Raw genomic sequence first — 25544 nt, 5'->3', positions numbered from 1 at the left:
CCCAAAAACCTGAGCCTACTAGTGGAAGCCACGAGATCTAAAGTCCCTACCAAAATCTTCAGGAAGTCTTGATTGGCGATTACTCTCATCAAAATCCTGATTACAGCGATAGGAGCAGAACACCTTGCATACATGAAGAGGATGTTTGATTTTGAGAAATTATTCTCGGAGTGCTTCAAGAGGTGTTGCTAAATCCCTTAACTTATCGACAACGACTGAATAGGTTTGTCCTTTTGTCTGTTGAGATGATATTGGGAATATAGACAAAATGAACGTGTTGTTCCCAAAGCATAAGGTACCAAGGTACGAGGACGCGAGACGTGAGGTGATGTGCATGATCACGTGATAATGATCCCTGCTAGTGCATTATCAATTGAGTAAATTTCCCCAGCAGCATGTTGAGGCTTCATTTGAACAGCTTCTAATTACACCACTACACGCCCAGGAATTACTTGGAATCTGGCAAGTTGGCATTGAGACTACGCGGGTACAGAGCCCGAGTCTCTTGACGGCCAATTGCCTTGTCTTTGACTCACGCCTGACCCTTTAAAACCTGGGCTTTACCCCCAAAGCCATCCTCCCGAGGTCGCTATGGCATCTCGAAGTGTGTCGCCTGGTGGTGCTCTCCTAAGGGCATCAAGAGTATTCTCACTTCCTCCTCCACTTCCACGGCCGATGGGCGAACTGTCATCAGCAGCAGTATTCAACTCCGACACTGCAACCCTCCCCCATCCGATCCACCAGACAATAACAACACCACCATCATCACTCGCCAGAGGAGACTGGGGATTCAAGAGACCACTACCTCTTCGATCGACTACGAAATCGTCTACTCCTTTCATACGAGTCGAGGCAATCGACACCTTCGAACACATCACGGAGTTCAATTCGTCGGCAGACCATTCGATAACTCTACAAAAATGGCAGGAAATGGGAGTGCCACTGACAACGGCCATACCGGACACAAACCGAGGAGACTTTAGGGCAGGTGAGGTCAGAAGTGTCTTCGAGAGCGGCCTTGACTCAACAGGGGACTCGAAAGGAAGTAATCTTGGGAAGGAAGACACGCGGTGGAAGTTCAAAGGCCCGTGGCTAGCAGGACAAACAGAAGGAGATTTCAACGCCTTTCTCACATCCGAGGTTCGCAAACGAAAGTCAGAATTCCAACAGTACTTAAGAACTGCATGCACACACGCCTTGACAGCAGAGGCCCGGCACTCCGCAGAAGGAGAAATGCCTCCCGCAATCGAGGAGAGCGAAATCACCGAAGCCCAATTCACAGAATTCGTAAAAGGGCTCCGAAACACCCGCGCGGAACTGTACAAGCACATCAGGGACTTTTTGGACCTCCCGCCCGCGCCGGCAAAGAAGGTGGATATCGAGCAACTCCTCCGGAACAACGGTGTCAACATCCCTGACAACAACGTCCTCCCACCCTCGAGATCTCCTTACGCAGAGACTGGCCCGCCCAAGACACATCCCTCAGCAGGCCTGTCCTACAGTCTCACGAACGCACATACCTACAACCATCCCGTCTGGGGCCCACAGAAGCATCCCGCACCAGTGCTGAGTCGCGTCGTGATGCCCAAGAACGCAGCAACAGGGCAATTCGGCGCCGCATTAGGTGTGGGCGGATTCGTGACCGAGCTACCAGCCGGCCAAAATTCTTTCAATCTCGGCGGCTCAGGCAGATACAGTAGGCAGACGAGAACCAAAGAGACGCCGGGCACGATCACCGTTGATCCAACGAAGGTCGGCGGTAGCAAGATGTGGGTACACCCCACCAAAGCACACGTCGATCCGAAGGGCCGTGTTGTCTTGACTGTTGAGTCTGGGGACCCAGAAGCTGTTGCCGTGCATCAGGGGACGACGGACCAGATCCCTGTTGTGGCGACGCCGAAACTCAGCTCGAGGACATATGGTATGGGTGCTGCGCCAACATTTGACAATATGGGATATAGAAGGAACACGGGGAGGGGGTATGGATTGGATCTTGGTGGGAAGTTGGAGGAGCAGCCAGTGAGGAGAGAGAAGCCTGGAAAGCAGGAGGATCCTTTTAGCCAGCTGACGGGGTTGATGTAAAGATAGAGTGGTATATGTAAAGACGAAGCACAGTATAGCCTTGGCGGACTAGATGTAGCATAGGAACGATTGTATATCACCACAATTTACCGAATATTCTCCTGGACCAATTTCGAGCACTTGGACTAGTTTCTATACTGAAAAATCTTGATACGCTCGTAAATAGGCGAGAGGCGAGACTATTTCTTTGGAAGCAGAGTAAAGGATTCAATTGCAATGCAGGCAGGACAATGCTATGCGTAACTCAACTAACTGTTCCCCTACAACCGCTCCTCACCACCCTTGCATCTTAATTCTCATCATCAAGCGACCGTCACGATCCTCCACTCCCACCATGTCTACATCAACCCCACCCACACTCCCATTCACCCCAATTTCAAAGACAACTGCCTCAATTAGGTCCCTGCCAGCCAACCCAACTCCTCGGCATAACCCTCCAAATCTTAACCTCACCACTCCTTAAATCATCCAACTTGAAGCTCTCCAGCTTAACCTTCTTACTCTCCCGTCCCTGCTCCCAAGCCCTAACCTTTTTCTTCGTACCATCCCATTCAGCTACGACACCCACGTGATCCGGCTTGCCGACTTCCATGCTGTATTTGGCGTGCATGGGTCCGTGCTTGCCTTGGAATTTGGTGTTGCGGAGCGTGATGATATCGCCAGGTCGGATCTCGTCGTTCTGTTGCGTCGAGGCGTTGGCAAGGTTGCTGTAGACAACGGCACCGTAAGCCCGACTTCCGATGGGCAGGAGGGCGTCAGAGAATGGCTTGAGCAGCTCCTGAATGAGGCCTTGCGGTGTTCCGTCTCCAACTACAGTTTCCTTTTTCGAATGGACAGCCTCGTATATGCGACGGCCGTATTGCTCATGGGCCTGCTCTAGTTGATCCTGGCGCTGTCGAGAAGGAGGTTGGTCATGTCTTTGCTCGAGTCTGACATCTTTAGGGTCCTGGGCGTCAAATTCCGCTGTGATGATTGTTTGAGAATAATCCTGGAACAGAACGGAAAGATGCTTGGTGACAATTGTCCTTCCCCCACGTCCACCAGTGCTTGATTCTTCAAAGTCAAACAGAATATCCCGTCTGCCTTGGAAGACCGGAGGAATACCTCGTGGTTGAGTCCACCAGAAGGAGTTTGGTGCAAGATCCACATCATTTGCGACAAAACCAGAGTCCATTGACATTCTTCCAAGCTCCACAGATCTTCTAGTTCCAGTTTGGGACCGTGAAACATCTAAGGATTGTCGAGGAGGAGGCCGACTTGCAGAGGGTGGAGGAGGGGGAACTGCTCTGTCTTGGGGAGGCGAAGCGAAGGACCTGGGTGGAGATGCGGAATAGAGATCATCTTCTGTATCAGCACGTGGAGGAGGCCCCGGTGGTGGGGGACCTGGCGGAGGAGGACCAGATGGAGCTGCAGACTTCGGAGCTGTATATTTATACGGATCATACTCATCGTCATCTTGCTCCCATGGTGCTGGCGCTTTTGTCGGTGGTGGGGGAGGAGGGGCAGCTCGAGGAATGTCCGTAGATTGCCGAGGTGGTGGCGGAGGTTGTGCTGGCAATGGCGGGGGAACTGCACGAGGAGCCGCTGTAGGTGGAAGGGGAGGTGGCGCAGATGTTGGTGAAGTGACAGGTGGGGATCGAATAGCAAGATTCTCATCCGGTTCTGCCGCCTTCAAAGCATCTTTGTGCGGTACGGTAGAGGCAATATCTGTATCATAATCACCCTCATATTCCGTAACTTCTTCCTCACTCTCCTCTTGTGGTACATCTTTAGTGGAGAGAGTATGTTGGTCACCAGTAGGAGTTCGGTTGATTCCAGGAGGTGGAGGAGGAGGAGCTCTATTTTGTGGCTGTGACGCAGGCGCCACACCAGGAATTGGAGGAGGAAGTCGGCTGTTACGCTTGTTTACTCCAGGCGTTGTAGGCGAGGATGGCGAAGCTTCAGACCCAAAGTACGATGCTCGCCTAGCGTTAGGCGACTTTGGAGAGCCTGGTCCTTCGACTGGTCTTGGCGGTGCTCTAGGAGTATCAAGAGGCTGAGGCACGGATGTCGACAGTTCCCTTGCGGACATCTCATCATCTGATTCAGATCCAGCACTTGGAGACATCGTCGTAGTCTCAGGGCGAGCTATTCATTTTAGTACGGGAAGATTTCATGGATCGTCGTACAACTTACATTCTTTAGGAACAGGCGGAGGAGCTGGTCTTCCGCCTGGTATCGGTGGAGCACCTGTCTCACGTTGTGGAACTGCTACATTTAGCTCGGAAAACCCCAATGTGGTGTAAATCTTACCTGGAGGTGGGGCAGATCTATCACTTGAAGGAACAACATCTTCAACGTCAGGTACCTCATCAGCAGGGCGAGAGGCAGAGATTGGAGTAGTTTCCTCGTCATGTGCATGGGGTTTATGTGTCTCCTCTGGGCTTCGGACCCGTGACAAACCTGGCAAAGGAACTGGAGGGGCAGCACGAGAAGTGGGGGATGATCCATCATCTGCTCCATATTCCCCTACATTCTTCTCACTCGCCCCTGTAGATTTCTTCTTTTTCGGTGGTAAAGGAGCAGGCATTGGCATACCACCACCAAACATGCCGTGCATACCCATCCCACCACTCATTTTGGCCATACGAGCTCTCAATTCCTCCTTTCTTCGTACCTCAGGGTCAATATCATCTTCCTCTTCTTCTTCCTCCTCCTCTTCGGCCTCACCTTCCTCCGAAGCTCCCTCTTCTTCTCCAACATCAGCCTCTCGGATTGGCGCAGTCGGAGCTCTAGCAAGTGGCGCGGGCTCTTTCTGTTTCGGCCTTTCATCGCTGTCATCTTTTCCAGTAGACATTTCCTCTGGTTCCTCCGTAGTCTCGCCAGCCCCAGACATATCTGCCTCATTGCCATCGCCAAATGACTGTCGAGGTTGGATCGAAGCTTTGCGTTTCTTTGGCTCCTCCCTCACAGAATCCATAGATGCCTTACCAGCTGTCTCTTCCGTATCATGTCTCTCCAAAGCACTGCCTTCATCGCCTTCAACTGGCTCGTGTGATTCAGTCCGCTTCTTAGCAGGACGTTTAGGCTTCTCCTTCTTCTGTGCCGCATCAGCATGTCGAGATGCCTGTTCCATCTGCTGCTTCTGCAGAAGTGCAATACGTTCCTTCAGGCTCGTTGGCTTTGGTTGCTCTTCTCCATCTCCCTCGGTCGATGTGGGGGCCAAACCCGCCCTTTCTGCTTGTTCCTGAGCCTCCGCTTGATGTGCTGCCACTTCAGGATCTTCTTCACGTCTGTATATCTTCTGTGGCGGAGGATCTCGAATGACAGGTACATATGCATTTTTGCTCGGTGGCGGGGCCACAAAGGGCTTTTTGATGAAGTTGTTCGATCCTCCTGAGCCCAATCCACCGGGCTTGAATGGTGCTGGAGGCGGAGCAGCTTTGTTGAATGCAGCAATGCGATCTCTGAAAGAACCACCACTTGGTTTCTCGGAAACTGGAGGCGGCGCAGAGGGCTTCGAAGCTGGGATCGGCTTGACGGCAGCAGGAGGTGGAGAGAATTCTGCTTGCTTTGGCGCAGGAGAACTCACAGCCTGCGGCTTAGGAATCGACGGAGGAGGCTCTCGTGCCACCGGTGGTTCATGAACTTCCTCGTGTTCTGGCTCGGGCTCAGGCTCAGGTTCGTGAACTGGCTGTGGAGGTGGAGACGGGGCGCGCGTCACTTCAGGCTCTGGCTCTGGTACATGTTCTGGCTCTTTCTTTGGACGCGGCGCACGATTTGGCCTCGGGGGTGCTGTAGGCTCATATTTCTCCACGAAGTTCTTGGGAAAGATGCCCTCCTGCAAGGTGCCAGAAGCGTCCTTGTATTCTCCAGCATACCAATCATCGTCTTCCACCGCTGTGACCGTGATTATCTGTCCATTCGGGAAATGAAGGTCGTCTTCATGAGGAGAGGTGTATTCGTATACGGCCTTGACTTTGAAAGGTAGGCTGGCCATTTTGGAGGCGTGTAACAGCAACTGCTATATTGCAATCTTGCTTGGCCTGGAGCCTACACAGTTGTTGACAGAAAGAGCCCGGAGGCTGCCCACAAGCTGGCGTTTCGAGTATTCGCAGATTAAGATCTGTACGAGGGTAGGTAGCAAATTCCGGAGTATTGGAAGGTGGTATAGGTCAGGGGCGAGGAGAGTTCGGGTTCGACGTGTCTGAGGTGGGGGGGTGGCTGTTGCTGAGGTCTGAATGTACGCCTAGTCTTGAAGTACGTCAGCGCATGAACTTCGTTGTGTGAAACAGCTTCAGACAGGATGGATAAATCAGAAGCTGGAACAACGTACTAGACGACTGTATTCAAGCGACGACGAGCATCAATTAGCAGAAACAAAGGTTCCCAGGCAGTTGTTAAGCGGCATCTGCCATTGAGGAGTATTGAAATCGCTACGTAGCAATCCGTGGAGCAGAGAGCGGTGGATGGATGGTTGATGTTGGCTTGGTCCGGGTGAATAGTGGGACAGGTCGATTGAAGCAGGGGTGTTGATCGCTTCCCGAAGCTGCCGCATCACTTCGACGTCGACGTCCACATGTCTTCAAGGCGGAAGGGAGGGACTTTGAGGCAACAACAAAACTGACTTTGTTTACAAGGAACGCCCGGGATTATACTCTAATCTGAATGCACCCATCATCACGCGTCTCTTTTCAATGAGATCATAAGTTGTCAGCAAAGTCTAAGATTGAGTGATAACCAAGTGAGGGGTCTGGGTGGCAACAGCTGAGGAATGTGCTGCAAGGCTACCAAGCCTCGGGATAGGATACCATTGAGAACACAGCACCAGCTCAAGTCAAGCTAGTAAAGAAGCTCCGGGGTTTATTCAGGTAGGACTTTTAGGGTAAAACACCAACTTCGAGTTTGTATTGCAGCTCAGGTCCCCTGCTCAAAATAAAGCTCCGCCTTTGTTGCCGCGACTAAAGCTCTTCACCCAACGGCAAAACAAAGACAACAACGTCCATCGAGGATTGCCACACAACGACTTATAGCAAACAGCCTCCAAGTCCCTCGACACCGAAAACACAACATCCTCACTCCCTCCCTCCAGCCAGCGAGCACCTCATAATGGCCACAGCAACCCCCCAACAAATAAAATCCATCCTCAAAAAATACCCCTCCTACCCACCCACGACCTCCCCCTCCCAGCCATCCAGCACCCCCCCTCCACCGCCCCCTCCCGAATCCAAAACCTTCGAAGAGCGCAACCGTGAAATAGCCCTCTACCATGCCCAACTAATCCAACAACGCAAAGACACCGAGCTCGAAATCCTCCTCTCAACAGAAACACTAATCGACTACCCTCTCTCCCGACCTCCCATCTACACAGCCTCCTCGCCCTCTCCCACAGACACCAGGACGTTTAAGAAGCTCCTCGCGCCCTTCACTACAAGCGATTATGATGCCCTGATCGAGGAGCGGAATATCAACGAGCATTGCGGGTACACGTTATGTCCGAATGAGCGGGTAAGGGAGAGAGGTGGGGGCACGTATAGGTTGCTGGGGATGAGTGGGAAGGCGAAGGATTTCAGGGTTGTGAGGAAGGAAGAGTTGGAGAAGTGGTGTTCGGAGGGGTGTGCGAGGAGGGCGTTGTATGTGAGGGTGCAGTTGAGTGAGACGCCGGCCTGGGAGAGGGGCGTGAGTGCGAGTGTGGGAAGGAGTAGGATTGATTTGTTGGATGAGCCGAAGAGTGAAGAGGATACGGTTATGGAGGGGATTGAAAGGTTGGATTTGGACGGAGATAGGGATAGGAATGGGGAGGGGAGTCAGAAGAAGGGGAGGGAGGAGAGTGATTTGGCGCTCGAGAGAGGGGATAGAGGGATGGGTTCGAAAGGGGGACTGGTGGATGTTAAGGTGTTGGAGAGGGATGTTACGAGAAAGGCTGAACCGCCTACTTTGGGAGAGGAGGATTTGAGTGGGAGGCTGGAGCATTTGGCTCTTGAAGGTTATACGTCGAAGTTTGAGGATCAGAGAAAGACGCTACTAGAGAGAGAGCGTGAAACGGATGATGATGAGATGGACGAGGATGAAGAGGATACGGATTGGAAGTTATAGGTATTACGAACATCATGAAGGCATGCACAAGATTATGGGATTACGGGGTTCTGGCGTTTAACGTTCTGAAAGATTAGAAGTTGTGGCATCGGCATGCAAGTTACAAGCGGGTATGACAGGAAAAGTATAGCGTTTGTAAAAATTTCATTTGACAATACTATGATACCCATTGAAGAAATAATTCAGAATAAAATATCCGCACATCAGTTATTTAGATCGTTCACATTTGCCGCCAAATACCCAATGTCGAGTTACTACCTCAATTAGCACATCACAATGGCTGAAAGCCTATCTCAGATACAATCATTACAGCTCCATCACCTACCTGTGAGTCGCCTGGACTTCTCACCAAATACCATCTCGAGTCAGAGGTTCACCAGCACAGTCACAAAGCAAGAAGGGGAAAATGGCAATCAAGCGTCATCTCCTTGCAGAGAATCGGCGACACCTAGGTGGGAAAGATCTCACATTGATCTAGTATGCGCAAACCATCCATCCAGCCGGCCTGTCATCCAGCAGAGACGCCGAGAAAGCACCCCAGACCCTTAAAAGTATCCCATCCTTCAATTCGTGACTTTTTTACTTGCTTCCTGACCTCGAATCGTACTCGAATCGCAATGCGATATTTATGCGCGTGCAGGACGGTCGTTGCCGAAACGGCGGCGGGGCTCGATGGCTTGTTGTTGGGAAACAGCGACGACGCTGACTGGGATGGAATCGAACTGTAACCAAAATGTTAGAATTATTTCTGATCGGGGTCGGAGTTGTGAATGGAGGGGCAAACGTACACCAAGGCTCTTGAGCAAATCCTTAGTCTCGGAGTCGACCTCGAGTTGTCCACCGTTCTCGTTCTGGGAGAAATCGAGAGCGGAGATCTCTGGGACGTATTGATCCTTTCTCTCACGCTCCTCTTCTTGCAGCTTGAAGGAGATACCACGGACAGGACCACGTTGAATACGCTTCATCAAATGGGTGGTGTAACCGGCAATCTATTCAGGCTTCAATCAGCACATGGTTCCAACGCCGCGACCGCGGTTTCAACCTCCAAACTCGAACTCGTTCGCTGAAGCCCGTGGATGGATAAATCGTTCGTACCTTGTTGCGGAGACGCTTGGAAGCAATAATGGCAATCTCATCGCAGATTCTCTTGTTGGTCTCGAAATCGAGAGTCAACTTGGGGTAGTACCGCTCAATGATGACCTTGGCGGACTTCTTCACAGTCTTGGTACGAACGCGACCCATTTTTGCGGTTTATCGTGGTTGTCGAGGAGGTCGAGAATTAAAGTTGTCGTTGCGATACAATTTCTTGAATCTCAATTTCGCTCTTGTGGGATGGCTCGCTTGTGGTGGAGCTAATGTAGCGGCAATTTGCACGCAGGGATTTGTATCACGTGATCTGACAATCAACCTCCCCACGAGTGCAGTTTCTTCTTTAGTTGTTAGACGTATAGCGATAGGGGGTTTCATTGCCTCACATACTAAATTCACTCTATAATCAATTCTCGAATTCTTTTGCCTTCTCAAAATTGCCGAATGCCCTACTACAGTCCCACGACCAGTTGCTTTTATTGGCTGTCGGCTTGTCACCCAAGCTTCCCAGTTGCTCGCCTTGTTGACTCTGTCGAACGACAAGCGAGAAGGCTGCTGTACATACCTTTAAGCAGCCATGACTGTAAATGTTTTTTTTTTTGCTCAACTTCACAATCATTGAAGCAGCTGTCACATTTGGCGACGACTGAAGAAATTCTTGATACTCCAGTTTCGCTGACGGCAGTGACGGGTATTGTTATTTAGCTCGCTGACCTTCAACGGCAAGATTTCACGACGGCCAAGAAGCAAGAACTGCCTTTACGAGAGGCATCAATGATTCAGTGAGCTCGATCCTGAAACTTTGAGTCTCTAGGCTCACATATGATGATATGGATGAAGCAGTCCAAATTCATTGTTGCATATTTCTATCCTGACCTCTGTTGATTAATTTCTCAGCCTCTATTTATGGAGAAAAGCCATGCTTCATTATTACCCTCATAAGTCTACCTACAGACAGATTATGATACGGTCATATTCGTGGCCCGCCAGCTACTGGAAGCCACATTTCAACCCTCACAGAAAAGCCTGGCCTGCAAGTCCTTCCACCTCAACCTACCAGATATTTGACTCCCCAGGCGGCTCCCTCACCATCTCCTCACCTTCCCACCTCTATCCGCCCACCCCCACACCACCTACATTCTAATCTCATCCCCACGCCCGCAAACGACCCGTTTACGACATCCTAGTACCAGCCCGAATCGTCATAAAAATGCGCATATGGATCAGGCCTAGGCCGCGAAGGCACGAAAACCGCAGCATTGGGGTTAAACGGTCTCACGGTTGGGCCGACTGGGACTCTAGGAGGGGCTACGAATGGGAACTGCCCTTGTACGACGCCACCGGGTATGAATGGTCCACCGCACACATAAGTCCGCCAATCCTCGATGAATGGCATGCTGGCTGGCTGGCCCCAGGGGTTGTTCCACAGGTGTCGGGGATCCATTTTATGTTTCTTTGATGTTTTTTTTGTGAAGTTGTTATACTTTTTGGTGTGTTTGGGGTTTTGCGAGAGGGTGCTGGTGTTTGAGATTTTTTGGCTGATGAGAATGGAAAGGTTGGAAGAGGATGAACTCGTCTCTTTTTATGCTTTGGGAAAAGACTGCTGTTATTCAAACATTCTGCTTCGTGGTTGGACAGTAACACTCCTGTTTACAGATTTAGAAGTCTTGGAAATGGTCCAAAAAATCTAATTTTCCCATACGATCACATTCGAATATTTTATTTTTATGCTTTTTACTTTGACTTATTCCCCGCCGAGGCAAGACTAATCCGATCACCGTATTCACACCTTCTTTCCACCCTAAAACGACCGATCAAGTGTGCTTACCACCTCAAATATTGAATCCCAGCAAATGTTCCAAATGCTGAATCCGTTGTACCGCTACTCAACTGACTGCTTTCTCCTATTTGACGTCACGCTGCAGGTCCCTGAAGCAGAAATCTCCAAGTAAGATGTAATTCAGACAGACAGACAGCAGGTCCTCAAAAACCACTCCTTCTAATTATCCCCTACTTGACACTCGCACTTTGTAAAAGACTCCATGTTCCATACAAAAACACCGTCCTCTAAACCTCATAGTCAGTGATAAGTCGCTAACCCCATTCACAAACCACACAAACCGCGTCAAAACCCCATAAATCCAGCCGCGACTCATAGTTCAAGATCATTACTTCCCAACTGTTTCAGCCCCCTAGGGAGCCTTTCCGATGATTCAATCCAAGCCGAACCCTTCCCGCCGCAGCATGTTTACTTCTCTAAAATTAAGCGAGCCCGCGCCTTGGCCCCAGGCCTCACTCCCCAAAAAGTAACCCCAACTGAAATCAGTATCACAAAGTCAAATTTCTCCACACCCGAGGAGCATCAATTATCACCCTCTAAAGAAAATGTACCGATTCTCATCCCGGATATCAACTCTTTTGAGTCGAAGTTCGAATATAAGATAAGTCCAATTAGCCACATTCACTGCCTCAGGTACCTACCTCATTGGGGTTTTCTTGTTTCAATACAGTCACATGATATGTGCAGTCTCCTTCCCATCCCTGCATAGGTAGCCTTGAATATACCTAGGTAGCGTTGAATAATTTATCTATGGCTGTGAATCGAGTTGTTGAGTGAGACAACAAGAAGGGGTTTGAAGAGAAATTAGATGGGTAGACGGATAGATGGATGGGAGGACATGAGGGGCAAATATGAGTTTCATTCCTTCCTATACTTCATACTGCTCCAATACCACCACCACCACCGCCAGATTTTCGTGGCACTCTACAACTGCCTACTCATCAACTACAACACGATCGCCCACCACTTTCCCTCTACTATCCACCAACAAGTACCATGCCAAAATGCCAAGATCCTCCCCACAATCTACTGCTCTCTTCAACAACACACCAAATACCCATCCATTCAACCAGGAAATCATGCACCATATATTTTCGTCTCAAGGTTAAAGGTTCCCTACTCAGAAATGTCCATTATCAAGCCAAAGTCGTCCATGATTCCATTAAAGGAATTCACGCCATATCCAATCCCACTCCTCCCACCCACCCAGCGGAACTTGAATGCCAATTCCAATTCCAACTCTAACTCCCAATCCCAATCCCAATCCCAATCCCAATCCCAATCCCAATCCCAAATCTCCCATCCAGCGCTAAAACACCAGCCATCTCACATGTACCAAACCCCGTAGAACTGACCAGCCGAGAAAACACTCCGCCCCGCTCCCACCAATCCAGCACCAACAGAAATCTAGAGAAAACGGAACCCGAACATCCATTAGAAAATCCAGCCATCACTCGTAATACCCATTCAAAACCCTCCACTAAACGGCCCTAAGTCCACGTCGCACCCGCCAAAGGTCCTCCCATAGGCATAGTACTACTCCACACAACCTGCATATGATTCGGGATAGCTCTGGAATCCTGCTGCAACACCCACGCATCACCAGGATTCTCCTGCGCGAAATTGTCAAATCCAGTATTCATTCGGATGGCTTCCTGGTCGCCTATCCACTTCTTGTATTCCTCGTCAGAGGGGTACTGTTGCTGGACAGTTGGTGGCGCCATGGTGTGCTGTGCTACCGAGGGGTATGCGGCTACGTGCTGCGGTTGGTTGGGCTGTTGGTATTGCTGGACGTTGGCGTAGGGGGAGTTGATGCCGGGTGTGGACTCGCCGTTGCTGGGACTGATGAGGCTTGGTGCGTTGGAGGACTGATTGGGGGATTGTTGGTAGGAAGGCATGCCGTATGGGGATGGGCCGTAGTTGTATTTTGGTCGCTCGTCAACTTCGATTGAAGGACTGGCGGCGTTGATGGGTGCCCATGCACCATTCGGTCGTTGTTGCGGAACAGCTTCAATACCTTGCATTGGCTCGCCATTCGTACCAGGTCCCACGAGATCGTTGGTACTTGCTCGTGAACGAGATTGATCGACGGTGTCTGACACGTCTGATCCTATCATTTGATCTGAATCTTTCAGCTCACCAAATTCCTTCAACAGCTTTTCATACTTCTTGTACTCTTCCAGACCTCCCCCAGCGAAGAAGGGCTTCCGCTTGAATCTACAGCAATACTCTGCCACTACGCGCTGGAAGTAATTCCGCATCCGTGGAAGTGTCTTCAAATACCCTCTTACCATCTTCAGTCTGGGAACCATCTCGCTGAGCATCTTCCTCGTGACTTCTGCCAGACCTGAGTCGTTGTCGATAGGATTCAGACTGCCTTCGGGAACTAGATGGCAAGCCATGTCCATCTGTGGAAAGTGTGCCGCATAGAGACAGACGAATGATGCCTGGTAGATAGCAAAACCCATGAGCGGGGACTCTGGCAATACATTGTCTTCTTGACACGTCTTGACAATCTCCACGATGTCTCGAGAGGCTTTCATAATGCCTTCGGCACTCTCTTCCCAGAATCCTGGAGGAATTGTGTACTTGTCTTCTGGAAAGGTTGGCTCATCCAGAGGCCCAACCGGCTTCTCACAACGGATTGGAATGAAAGGAATATATTCGCGGTGCAACATGATGAGGCAGAGCGAATACAACGTGTGAAGGGAAGCATATGTCGTAGCGTTGCGCTTCTCAATATGGGCCGAGAGATTGGCTTCGGTGTATGTAAGGTTCGAAGGTAAAGCATCATTAAAGTCTTTCAGTTGTTGGCGTAATTGGAAGAACTGTGTTGATTCATCCCAAGGAGGTCGTTTTTCGGCTCTTCTTCCACCAGCGTAACTGTACTCAGACAGACGTCCAAATATGTCAACCAATCGGATGAACCGACTCAAAACCCCATCATCGTTGACTGTTGAATCATATTCCGATGAATCGCTGTCCAGCCAATCCGAGTCCAGGAAGCCAGTTTTAACGTTTCGGACAAATAGAAATTGGTCGTCTGAGCATGGGAGCTGGACTCGAAGCTTGTTAACGCTCATCATGGTCGGTCGGTACTTTCCAGCTGCCAGCATACGATCCATGATGAAACAGCTCCAGACTGTTCGCCTACGGACTTCCTTTTCAATGGCGTCTTCCCGCGGTGATGGTGGCTGTTTGGAAGGCTTTCGCGTATCTGCTATAAGACTGTGTGATTTTTGGTCGGGATCATCCTCGTAAGCTAATCCCATGGGGAATGCAAGCCTGATTGCCAACCCAACATAAAGCCAAGCACTAAGACCTCGTGTTTGGCCCCACTCGTAAAGGCCAAGCATGAGCAATGCTTGAATATTCTCCAGAGATGGGATTGTGAGATTCCGGATTGTTGGTCCAAATGCAGCTGCGAGTGGTACAGCATAATATTCACTTGCGGCAAGTGGATCATCATGGTTGGGCGAGTGATAAGCTACCAAGCCAGGATGGAAGCGCGCAGTCAGTGTCAATACACCAAGAAGCAAAACTCTCCCATCTTCCAGATCCGCTAGGGAGGTTGATGGATCTCTAGGATAAGCTGCTTGGCGCATTCGATTTCGAAACGTAGGAGGATGAAGGAACGGCATTTCCGTAGAGAAGTGTAGCTTGAAGATCTCAAAGAGCTCATCCCAGACCTTTCTAGTGAGAATTGGCGATTCCAGTACATCTTCACCAGGCCTTGTGCTATTCCTCCGTCCGTGATCCTCGAGCTTTCTAACCCGTTTCTTGCTCTCGCCAATATCCCCTTCTTGTTTTATGCCCATCGGTGGCTCGTTCCGTTTTGGAGCTGGTGTCGATCCTGCGATGGGATAGGTACAGTCTCGGTTGCTCGAAGCACAAGCTTTGCATGTTGAATGTACCCCATTATTGACACCTGGAAGAGGGGATTAGCATGAGTCCAATAAGGTTACGGAGGTTTCCTCCGCTCCTAGGCTCTTGCCAGAGATAGACGATTGAAAACATCTAAAGCATGCGCCAGTCCCCATATAATCTACAGATCCTACAATGCAAATGTAAAATGTGTCGAACTTACATTTGACTTTACTCCTCCTACACCGAGCGCAGGCAATGGAACTCCGCACCATCTTCTGGGGCTTCTTCTCCTCCTGCCCTCCTCTCATGGCTCCACCACCCCCGTCATCCGCCCCGTGTATGCCTGGACTCGGTTCCCCAGTCGACACGATACTGGCACGGTGTTGGGTCGGTGAAGCCAGTTGAAGATAAGGCTGATCTGAGTTGGACGAGAAGGCCTCTGCGTGTGTGCGCTTTGGGGTCGAAGACCGCGACACACCTGGAATAGGAGCTTCGGGACTGGGCGACAGGATCGCGGCGAGAGAGTGCGGGGAGGGAATCGTGGCGGTTTGGGACCTATGAGGCCCAGGGACTTGGTGGAGCGGAGGGTGATTTTAAAGGATGTCTTGTCTGCTCTTTGCTGCTTGGGGGCGCGCAGAGAGAATCTCGCCCATCAAAGAAGTGTCGTCTCTCTGGGTCACTGCAGCTTATCGATGGTTGTTGTGGATCGTTATGAGGTTGTTGTCCACAGCGCGGTGAGAGTGAGGTTTGCTTGTGTTACCCCGGGATCGCAAAGTGCTTCGCCGAAGGCAGACTCTCCTCCAATGACAACGCGTTCTTGGTATCTTTAAAGGCAACACGAATAAGGATTGGGTAGGCGATTGATTGCGTGGAAGTACCAAATAGCTTGTGATTTGGGAAGCTTCAGAAGGTTTGGAGTCTGAGGTCGGTGGTGGATTGTTTCGATATCGAGAAAGAAGCCGTGGTGGAGTGGTGAAAACAACGGGCGCAGGATGGCAGATGAGGATGCGCAAGAAACAGGCAGAGCTTGGTTCGCTCACTCTTTCGTATTGGTGGGGTGAGAAACGAAAGGGAGGAGAAGAGAGAGGAGACGATGCTGGGGAAGTTGAAGAGAGGGAGCTGCTGCCACGAGTGGAGTGAAATGAGTGGATGGGATGAGGTGGGTGGACCCGTCAAGGTCGAGAGTCGCATGGAGCGGCGAGAGCGGGCAGCGGGCAGGGCATGGACAGGGCATGGGCAGGGCAGGACAGGGCACGGCAAAGCCTGGGGCTGGCCTGGAAGCACTGGAAGCACAGGCGGCACGGGCTTCTCCAGAGGGACTTCAACAGGGCAATTCATTGGCTGGTGCCCGGGCCGACAGGGCTTCACTCCTACTAAAATCTGAGGGCCCCATCCTTCCCTTGACCCTTCTCCTCTTCCTCCCAGACAAGACAAACTCCTGCACCACAGTACGACTCGTGCCCACGATGGTCGGCTAGGGCTGGGGATGATGAGCAGTAAGATCTTAATGTCAATTCTGATATTGACTGCCTGTCCCCCGACTGCTCAATCAGTCTCATGTCTACCTATTTTAGTTGAACATACTTAGGTAGTCTTTCGTACCTGGACACCTACAACATCTTGTTGCCCTAATGATCCCTTGGCAAAGTGTCTAGACCCAAGATCAGTTGTGGGCTTGACTTAGGATATTCGGCTTTCAAGTCCCGGGACTTGTCCCCTCCTGCTCTTCAACTCCCCAATTCAGCCCCTGTGATAGGTGGGAATGTGTATCTCGAAGTATCTGGCCCCCAGGCCCCCAGCAGAAGATACATCCGTCTACCCGACACCCAGCCAGCGTTCCACGATTCAAGATGCCCGGAGAACACTAATTACGACTCAAGTCGGGAGTGCAGCACAATATCCGCCAGAACGGACGGCTTGCTGGCATGGGACACGGTTCTTTGCTTTTTGCTTTCTCGGGATAACCTCCCATACTCGACCCAGACTCGCCAGATCTATTTTCAAAATAATATTCCGGTCCGAGATGTTTGATCTTCCCCATGACTCGCATCACTTAGTCTTGGGTCATCGGACATATCTTACTTCTACAACTACCGACTACCGAATGTCAGGACATCTCCAACTTTCATCAGCGCACAAGTACTTTTGATCGTCCACACTTACTCGTGCTGGACATGGACCATCTCGGCCGCCTCGGCCTGCCCACCTCTAATGCATTTTACCCGGTTAGTGTGCTAATACCGTACGGGACGGAGTGGAGGTGCGATCCTCGGCCCCTCTTCCCTTCTGAAGACATCGGTGGATGTACCTCCTTCGAGACTTGTACAAAGCTTCTCATCTGTTCGCGAGAAAGCACTCTCAGGTCACCAAAAATGTGCTCTACTCTAGTTTCCGGCCAGGCCTCACGAGCCTCGGCAATCTTGATCCAATCTTCACGTCCTCGTAGATCCAAGTTAGTGGTACAAATTAATAAATCTATCACCCGCTGGCGCAACCATACCTATCCCATGCCATCAATTCCCATTCTCAAATCAGAGGTCAGGAGACTCGTAACCGCCTAACCTTTCCCACCACCCAGGTTATCTGACTGCATATGCTGTACCGTCCGTTGTACCACATCATGACATGCAACGCCACCCACAAGATCCTCCGACTCCAAAAGCAAAATCAAAGGCTCCGAATGGGGCGAAGCCACACCCGTACCACACAAAAAACACACCGATGATGTTTGCTTACGCCTCGAAAGAGCGTCTTGCATATCGTGTGTGTTCGGCTGCTCGGCCGGAATTGCATCGTATCAACAATTCTTGTTGTACAGTGATGAACGAAGAGGAGGATAACCCGACTGATTGACTGACAGGAGTCGTAACCCCAAGGTTACGATATCAAACGCCGCAGGAAAGCTGCAAGACGGTACGAGTTGCCTGCTTTCCCACGATCGTTAAAAAATATCGTCCCTTGTATCCCCTTCTTTCAATCCCGATCTCCCTGTGACGCCTTACTTGAGATGTGAGGGGGCATCTATTCTAAAATCGCTGGATATCGTTCGACGCGGCTAGATTCCTGATTCGTTGTCTGTCTGTCTCACTTTGCCTTCCCTCCCGCTCCGTCGAGGCACTCATGGCACAGCACAACACGGCACATCCGTCATACAATACTTTCTTTATCCCACTCCCACTCCTCATCGTTCTTTACCGAACGAGTGCATCTTCGTCCGTCTATCGCATCTAGATTTATTTCTTTCACGTTAAACCATCTGTTTCCCCCACATTACCGAACACAAGTGGAGCACCCATCGACCTGCCAAGCCGAGCCAAAACTCCCGTCCGGAATAATGGCTTCGCTTGGAATATTCTGCACCGCCACAACTCAACTCGAATCGTGGCGTTACCTTCACCTCGACCTCCTCTCTTCACATCTCCTGTCTACCGACAAGTTATTGATGTCTTTCCACCCATTTCCTATCTACAATTTTTCTTCAGAGAGTCCTAGACAATAGTGTCCAATCAAAAGCGCACACTCATAATCAAATGCACAAGAGCTCGCGCCTCTTACCCAGGTATCTTTGCGCTGCGGGCGCTCGCCCCTCATTAATTGACTTCGTGAAGCGAAAGTAAAGCTCGCCAAGAATCTCGAGATTTGCTCCTCAGCGCATTTCTTCGAGGCGTGCGATGTGCGACAAAAGCTTTAGTTGCGGCCGCTAGCGGGCTAGCGTGCTCTGGGGAGGTACATCACGTGATGACCTATAACTAGAGAATTTCTGCTCGGAAGTTCCACGCATCAATGGATTGAATGCTCGCTCCCTGGGAAATCTTGCGACTGATTAGGGTTATAGGCTTGTAACAGATATGGGGATACTAAATTCTCAGGTGGATTTTGATTTTGTAGGAAGGTATGGAGAGGCCATACGTACAGCCTGGTTTTGACCTGACAATTCGCAGTAATGTATTTGCTACCACTGGCCTCGGACACCAGAAGGAATATCTTTGTCTATTTTTATCCAAGGAGCTGGTGAATTTGATTTTCGATTCCACTGCGCATGTTCTCAAGAACAAAATCTCTTGCGGAGATTTCATCACTGCCCCTACCACCCCCAAGCGAGAACACGAGACTGTACTTCCTGCATCGCCCACATCTTTACTTCCTTACCCTCGCAGCTATCCAGAAAATCTCCCTCTAATACCTACTCCTCAACACACAAAAACCCATCAATTACACCACCCCTTGTCCATAACATCATCAGACCACGCAACCAAACAAACCCCAGCAGAACAACCACCTACCCAACCCATCCACTCACCATCACCTCCCCCACAAAAACCTTCAAAACCCCCACATCCCCAACTCTTCCTAAACTCGTACCTCCCCTCTCCATATCTCCTCACCATCTCAATTATTCAACCACCAACTCGCTACTCTCCCACAACTAAAAAGGGCCTGGGAGAACGCTGGATCCAAGTCAAGCGAACCGGGTAAACAATGCCACTTGAGATTAAGCGAGACGGGCCGCTGCAGCTTCCCGCGCTGGAGCTGGACCCCACCGTCTGGACCAACATCGCGGAAAATTGAAGAGAACCAAAAAAGCCAATACAGAATTAGTCTTAAGTTTTGTGCCCATATGCGAGGTGTTTCCCCTTATCGATGTAAAAATTTTTTACACATATTTGTTAAATCGAACGGCCACCGGGAATTCTCTCCACCAGCCTTCAGTAGGCTGGTAATGTCGCGCCTGCTTCGGCCATTTCGTCTTTACAGAGTGCTGTGATGGGAGGAAGTGGCATGGTGGCTGTGAATGGAGTTGTGGAGGGATGTGTGATTGTCCTTGGCTGTGTGGGAGATTGGTTGGGATTTGGGAATCGGAGCGTGATTTGAGCATTACCAGAAACTCTAATTTCTGATGGGCATCCGCTATCCTTGAATTTATTCTGTGCTAATATCAAGATGGGTTTAGTTGGTTTTTCATTGCAATTGAAAGCTTTGTACAGCGACTGGAGTTGACATAATTGGGGTAATTGAATATTTGGGACATTGTTTCCATGTGTTTACAGTCTAGCTCTATTGTAGCATATCATCTAGTCTATCCGACTTCTAAGCACAGTACATGTCCTTGAACAGACTCTCCCGTGCAAGCAATTCTTGAGGGCTGTCGAACTCCACCAACTTGCCACCATCCATCACAGCGATCCTGTCACAATCTCTGATAGTATCAAGCTACACCGGAAGACGCGTCAGTGAAGCTGCCTCTCCATATTTGGCAGCAGATTAACATACCCTATGAGCCACGCATATCACCGTACGATCTTTGAACTTCTCTCTCATCACTTTCTGAATCAAGATATCAGTCTCGCTATCCACACTACTCGTCCCCTCATCAATAATCACAACAGCACTATCCCTCAACATCGCCCGTGCAAGACCAAATAACTGCTGTTGGCCCTGCGAGAGGGGTCTCTCAAGTAAAATTGTGTCGAGACCACTTCGGTCGCTACCCTCAGTTTGGCCTTCCAACGCGTCCCAAATTCCGACATCTCTCAGCGCGGCGATGATCATGGTATCGGAAGCAAGACCGAGAGGATCGGCATTGACACGAACGGTACCGGGGAGGATAAATGATTCTTGAGGGACAACTGTAAGTCTTTGCCGAAGGCTGTTGGGAGAGATGGTGTTGATATCGATAGTATCTATTTTGATAGAGCCCGAGGAGATTGGTACGACGCGAAGTATAGCATTGAGCAACGAGGTTTTGCCGCTACTTCAGTATCAGTATGATCCGATATTCATAGATTGATCTTACTTACCTTCCTGTACGACCGCAAACTCCTATCTTCTCCCCAGCCTTGATGCTCATTGTAATCCCATCCAAGGCAAGAATGTTGGAACCATAAGTAGCAGTAACATCATCTATATCCATAGACCCTGTTGATGGCCAGCCAGCTGGTGGTTCAAGGCTCTCGCCAGGCTTCTCTTCGGATTCAGTCGTCTCCGCAAATGTTTTGACTCTGGCGACTGCTCCCAAAGAGGTCTCAAGCGATGTCCAAGAGGTGACTAACTTCGAAAGCGACTTGTTGAAACCGAGGATGTTGTTCAACGATAGACCTAACAAGCCTGCTGCTGTAGTGCTTTTCAGATTGACAGCCAGCGCTATCACAATCACGGCGAGCGCTGTAACCAATAGATCCAATACGAGATTTAGCCATCGCTGAATGCAGAGGAGCATGTAATATGGCTTTTGCGAGTGATCCAGGTGGCTGTCGAGTGTCTGTTTAGCTTTAGTCTCCCAGCCAAAAGCGCGTATCGTAGCGAGACCGTCAAGGGTCTCCATGAAATGTGTGAACAGTGGACTCTTGTTCTCTAGATCAAGGTAACGAAGCTGGCGACTCGTTTTGAGGTAGACATTTTGGATACAGTAGATTGCCAAAAGCGTGAACGGTATTGTCAAAGCCATGTAAGAAGAACCTGTAGATATCAAAGCGATCTGGGCGATGCAGCCAAAGAGAGAGCCAAGGACTGTGATTGCGGCTATCGGTAGTTGGAGGTCGACTAAGCTCATGTCCTGAGAGAACCGATTCAAGACCACACCGGAATCCGTTTTTGCGAAAAATGACGGTGGTGCATTCATGACTGTTTGCAGCAGGATGTGATGGAGCCGGATTGCAGCTCGTGGCATAAGATTCATGAACATCACCCCTAGCAGTCGGAGACTATCAGCTTGTGCGGGTAGATTGTGTTTAGCCTGGGGTGAAATTCGAGCACGTACATATAGAGAGCATTGAAGAAGTTGTTGCGAGCAGAGCCAGGGCGGCATAGACAGGCAAGTAAAGCGACAAATGTTTGCCTCCTGCCTGCACCCACCAGTTCAACCAGACGACAGGGAAATTTTCAGCGAACGCTACCAGGGCTGTCGTAATCACAAAGCCAATCCAAACAACTGGTTCCACATTACGAATGTAGTATTTGTAGATTTTGAGATCACCAGTTCGCCTGGTCAAGTCCATCATCTTGTCTGTCTCAATCACCTCCGATGCTTCATTTGAGTTAGAAGGATATTCTGGAGCTGGTGGGCCTGATTCGGTTGATAGCTCGACGAGCTCAGTTGCGTATGCCGCAAACTCTTTCATGTTGCTCAGTTCGCGATAAGTCCCCTGCATGACTAGGTGCCCCGAGGTGCCGAGCACAAGAATTCTGTCCCCGAAACGTAAATATTTCACTGTGCAGACCACTTTGTCAGTTTCAGTTGATTCAAGTCGACCATGTAGACTTACCAGTGTTCGTGACGAAGATCACGGTAGTTGAGAGTCGACGGAAAAGTCCATCGCTTGATAGCAGTCGGTTGCTTAATATACCTTGGGTTTTGTTATCGAGCGCGCTGAAAATATCATCCAACAGAATGATAGGTTGCCGGGTATATACTGCGCGAGCCAAAGCCTGGATATCGGTTAGAATATACTGGGTTCAATTCGGGGAACTCACCACGCGGTGTTTCTGCCCGCCAGAAAGTGTGATTCCTTTACTCCCGACCACACTTTGATCACCTTTAGGCCATTGATGAATGTCTTGGTCCAAAGTGCAAGCGTGTAGAACTGTTTGATACCACTCTGGATCCCGATCTGCATCTGCCTCCGCCGAGCTCATGGATCCACATATAGTTTCCTTGACGGTAAGATTCATCAACCATGGCGACTGACTGCAGTATGCGATTTTCTTCGAGTTCACCTTGATTTCGCCGGTCTTACACAACAACTCTCCGAGGATAGCTTTGAGCAATGTTGACTTCCCAGAGCCAATTGGCCCAAGCAGAACAGTAAGCGAGCCAGCTTCGAGCGCGAAACTGATATTCTGTAACGCTACTTCTGTCACAGTTGGAGCTGGGCAGACGGTGACATTGTCCACACATAGAGCATAGTCTAATATCGACGAATCTTGTAAAGTGGCGTGTTTGCTTCCGTCTTTCTCGTCGTTCGTCGATGAAGAACTCGTTCTAGTGGTTGTCTGGATTCGAGAGTCCTGTAATGATGGTGATCTCAAGTATGCTTGTAAACGATCGAAGCAACCTAGTGCAGCTGCGAGCTGCGGTATGACCGCGAGTAACTGCTCAGCGGGTGACGTGACAAGGGTGATGATGCTCAAGGCGGCGAAAGCTTGTGCAGTGGTCAATGAGTCTTTCTCTCTAACTTTGGCTTGAATGGCAAACACGAGGAAAGAAATGGCAGGTGCCCAGACTTTAGGAAAATCCGCTATTTCTGTTAGCTACAAGGAATGCTAGGGTGGATCAGGTGGCAGTACAAAGTCCATTTAGCCAAACGATACCCCAGAAAAATGGCCGGGAGATCTTAAGCTCTTGCTCTCGTTCTTTCTGGATGTTGGTTGAGATTTTGCTTCCAAGTCCTGTTCTTTTGATTTCATTTATTGCGCCGAGCATCGACGATGTGTTCTTCACACGTTGTTGTATAGCTTCATTCCATTGCTGTTGGTACTTGCCGATGGACATGGCAACCTTCCCTTGCCCAACAACACAAGCTGGGAGGAATGAGTGTAAAGAACGAGTTAGCGGCTAGAAGATGCTTACCAAGTGCAACAATCAGGGGCACAACGAACGCCGCGCCGATTTGGCGCTCTAACAACCATGTTCCAATTACAATTTCCAGTACGCAAGCCCATATATTGTTAATTTTCTCCAAGAATTCGATTGCGTTGTCAAGATCTTGCGCAATCAAGTCAGTCGTGAAGAAAATACAAGAACACAGTACTATGACGTAAGACTAGACCTACCAGTACTCATATGCGTAAGAACTGCACTTTGGGTACTTGAGCTTTCTTGCAGCTGCAATGTTTTGTTGTAGAGTAGCGAAATCATTCCTCCTCTTAGCATGGTAGTAAACCTAGAGAATTTCTGATTGAAATGTACAGTTGAAATCTTCGTTCATCAGCTCGGAAGTTCTTAACACGAGTGAATCCTTACCGCGATACCCATGTATATGAGGAATGCAGCGCCAATTAATCCATAGCCATCATTCTTGGTCGCTTCTTGGTTCTTCAAATTCTCAATCGCCGCAACTATCAGGAAGGGCTGGGAGAAGTTGAAGCCAATCAGACATAGACGAGGGAAGGTTGCAGCTAAGAGTGTCCACCGAAAGCACCAAGCCACTGCCAGAGGCAACCCATATCGTGTTTCGAATGCTTGTGAAATCAGTCAGAATCTCCTTATGACATGGAGAGACATCATTTAACTACCCTGGTCATCCCAAGAATCTTTTAATCTATGTCCTGCCACCTTGGATGTTAAGTTGCGGTCTATGTCGAAAAGATCTTGAGTTGTCATGAGCTTTTGAAACCCTGTGACAAAGAGTTTGTTCAGCCACCAAACAAAACTCAAGTTCCAGAAGCCACTCGTAGCTTCGGGAGGGTAATCTCTATAAGGATGCAGAAGATATTGGCTCTTTTGCTTCGCCTCCAAGAAAAGCATGCCGATTTTGACGGCAATGCTGGCGCTCTGGACGGCGGCGACATGATTGTATTTAACAGTCCACAAACTTCGGACTGCGGCTGCATCGAACAATACCGAGAGTAGAAGGTATACATTCAACAGTGTCGATGGCCTTGCCGCCTTTCGATCTTCGAAATGAGAAAGTAACAAGATAATGCCTGACGCAAAAAAAGAAATTGCAGCAGAAGGAATACTCATGAAAGGTCTGTTAGGATAAGATGTTGACCATAGCACTATTAATGCCAATTGGAGGACTATGTATCCTGTCGCGGTAATCTGTGGAACATCAGTGTGCATTCTATTTTGAAGACTTTCACGTTGAGTGCTCAACGGTATGGGATGAGGCGCACCGTCTTGAGTGTGTGGCGATAGTGAGGTAAGGTGCGAGAATTCCTTCGGAACAATTGCGCCAGGCGAAAAGATGCGGCTCCAATAAACAGCACAGAGGGTAGAACAGTCAAAATACTTTGCTCGAAAGTCAGAGTGAAATCAAAATCTCTCGTGGAACTCGCTGGGCCAAAAGCGTCGTCGCCAGCATGAGCAGCTGGGAAACTTCCGTTCGCCATGGCCACATGGAATGATTGGTCAAGGATTCTTTGCTGCCGAATGAGCGGACATGTGAACAATGAAAGAATCAAAATGTCAAAAGTGAAAATGCCTATCAATCATCCAATGCAGATGATAGAAACAGGCCGCAAGGACGTTACGCACAACTGCCGCATTGCGTTTAAGGTTGCCAACGGCATGGTCCTGGTGGCCCCCGTAGGGAGACGACTTCCTTGGTGCATGGGAGGAAAGGCTGCAGGACGACTGGGAAGCTGACATGTCGCCGCACAATTTGCTTCGTCCTATCATCTCCACTGTCATCACAGCAGGGGTAATGGGTAACGAGGCAATTCGATCTTCCTATCTCCTTCCTTGCTGCTGGAGATAGGCATGTACAGCGGACCTAAATGGGCAGGTGACGACAATCTTACTATGCCGAATATGCAAAGGCTGCATCGATGTTAATGAACCCGAGGGTGCACACATCTTCATCTTGTGAATCGTCAGCTCCATAATTAAAATGATGGGTGATCAATCAGAGCAAAGTTTAAATTAATATCT

General features: G+C 49.7%; 7 protein-coding genes across 7 annotated transcripts; 3 read left to right on the top strand and 4 right to left on the bottom strand.

Annotated features, from left to right (window-relative positions):
- Positions 1-591: 591 nt before the first annotated feature.
- ONS95_014464 (uncharacterized protein) lies at positions 592-2082 on the top strand (the record flags this gene model as incomplete). Its single annotated transcript, XM_058508115.1, has 1 exon — positions 592-2082. One exon carries the CDS (start codon positions 592-594, stop codon positions 2080-2082), a length of 1491 nt encoding a protein of 496 aa, XP_058355795.1.
- Positions 2083-2473: 391 nt separating this feature from the next.
- Positions 2474-6061, bottom strand: ONS95_014463 (uncharacterized protein; the record flags this gene model as incomplete). Its single annotated transcript, XM_058508114.1, has 3 exons — positions 2474-4209; positions 4258-4329; positions 4375-6061. The coding sequence occupies 3 exons, from the start codon at positions 6059-6061 to the stop codon at positions 2474-2476; spliced, it is 3495 nt and encodes a 1164-aa protein (XP_058355794.1).
- A 1109-nt stretch (positions 6062-7170) lies between these two features.
- Positions 7171-8317, top strand: ONS95_014462 (uncharacterized protein; the record flags this gene model as incomplete). The annotated part of the gene is made up of 1 exon (XM_058508113.1): positions 7171-8317. One exon carries the CDS (start codon positions 7171-7173, stop codon positions 8155-8157), a length of 987 nt encoding a protein of 328 aa, XP_058355793.1. The 3' UTR covers positions 8158-8317.
- A 466-nt stretch (positions 8318-8783) lies between these two features.
- Positions 8784-9399, bottom strand: RPS17 (40S ribosomal protein S17; the record flags this gene model as incomplete). The annotated part of the gene is made up of 2 exons (XM_058508112.1): positions 8784-9146; positions 9253-9399. The coding sequence occupies 2 exons, from the start codon at positions 9397-9399 to the stop codon at positions 8784-8786; spliced, it is 510 nt and encodes a 169-aa protein (XP_058355792.1).
- A 424-nt stretch (positions 9400-9823) lies between these two features.
- Positions 9824-10390, top strand: ONS95_014460 (uncharacterized protein; the record flags this gene model as incomplete). Its single annotated transcript, XM_058508111.1, has 3 exons — positions 9824-9829; positions 9952-10028; positions 10144-10390. 3 exons carry the CDS (start codon positions 9824-9826, stop codon positions 10388-10390), a joined length of 330 nt encoding a protein of 109 aa, XP_058355791.1.
- A 1955-nt stretch (positions 10391-12345) lies between these two features.
- ONS95_014459 (uncharacterized protein) lies at positions 12346-16142 on the bottom strand. The gene is made up of 2 exons (XM_058508110.1): positions 15174-16142; positions 12346-15014 (listed from the first exon to the last, which is right to left on the bottom strand). Exons 1-2 carry the CDS (start codon positions 15259-15261, stop codon positions 12577-12579), a joined length of 2526 nt encoding a protein of 841 aa, XP_058355790.1. The 5' UTR covers positions 15262-16142; the 3' UTR covers positions 12346-12576.
- A 3818-nt stretch (positions 16143-19960) lies between these two features.
- Positions 19961-25115, bottom strand: ONS95_014458 (uncharacterized protein). The gene is made up of 12 exons (XM_058508109.1): positions 24788-25115; positions 24185-24713; positions 23913-24130; positions 23723-23867; positions 23520-23654; positions 23237-23470; positions 22424-23187; positions 22216-22378; positions 21711-22160; positions 20752-21640; positions 20225-20702; positions 19961-20164 (listed from the first exon to the last, which is right to left on the bottom strand). Exons 1-12 carry the CDS (start codon positions 25001-25003, stop codon positions 20042-20044), a joined length of 4344 nt encoding a protein of 1447 aa, XP_058355789.1. The 5' UTR covers positions 25004-25115; the 3' UTR covers positions 19961-20041.
- Positions 25116-25544: the final 429 nt, after the last annotated feature.

This window comes from Cadophora gregata (genome assembly GCF_030347475.1).
Source record: "Cadophora gregata isolate MNR1 chromosome Unknown scaffold_9, whole genome shotgun sequence".
NCBI classification, from domain to species: Eukaryota; Fungi; Ascomycota; class Leotiomycetes; order Helotiales; family Ploettnerulaceae; genus Cadophora; species Cadophora gregata.
Note: the sequence above shows the minus strand (reverse complement) of the source record. Positions and strands in the feature narration are given on the sequence as shown.

Bases quoted from the DNA above. Each gene is read 5' to 3' on its own strand.
- ONS95_014459 (XM_058508110.1), bottom strand. From the start codon at position 15,261: ATGAGAGGAGGGCAGGAGGAGAAGAAGCCCCAGAAGATGGTGCGGAGT. The intron at 15,015-15,173 runs GTAAGTTCGACA...CCCCTCTTCCAG, and splicing joins TAGGAGGAGTAAAGTCAAAT to GTGTCAATAATGGGGTACAT.
- ONS95_014458 (XM_058508109.1), bottom strand. From the start codon at position 25,003: ATGGCGAACGGAAGTTTCCCAGCTGCTCATGCTGGCGACGACGCTTTT. The intron at 23,188-23,236 runs GTACTGCCACCT...TAACAGAAATAG, and splicing joins CGTTTGGCTAAATGGACTTT to CGGATTTTCCTAAAGTCTGG. The intron at 20,165-20,224 runs GTATGTTAATCT...CTTCCGGTGTAG, and splicing joins TGATATGCGTGGCTCATAGG to CTTGATACTATCAGAGATTG.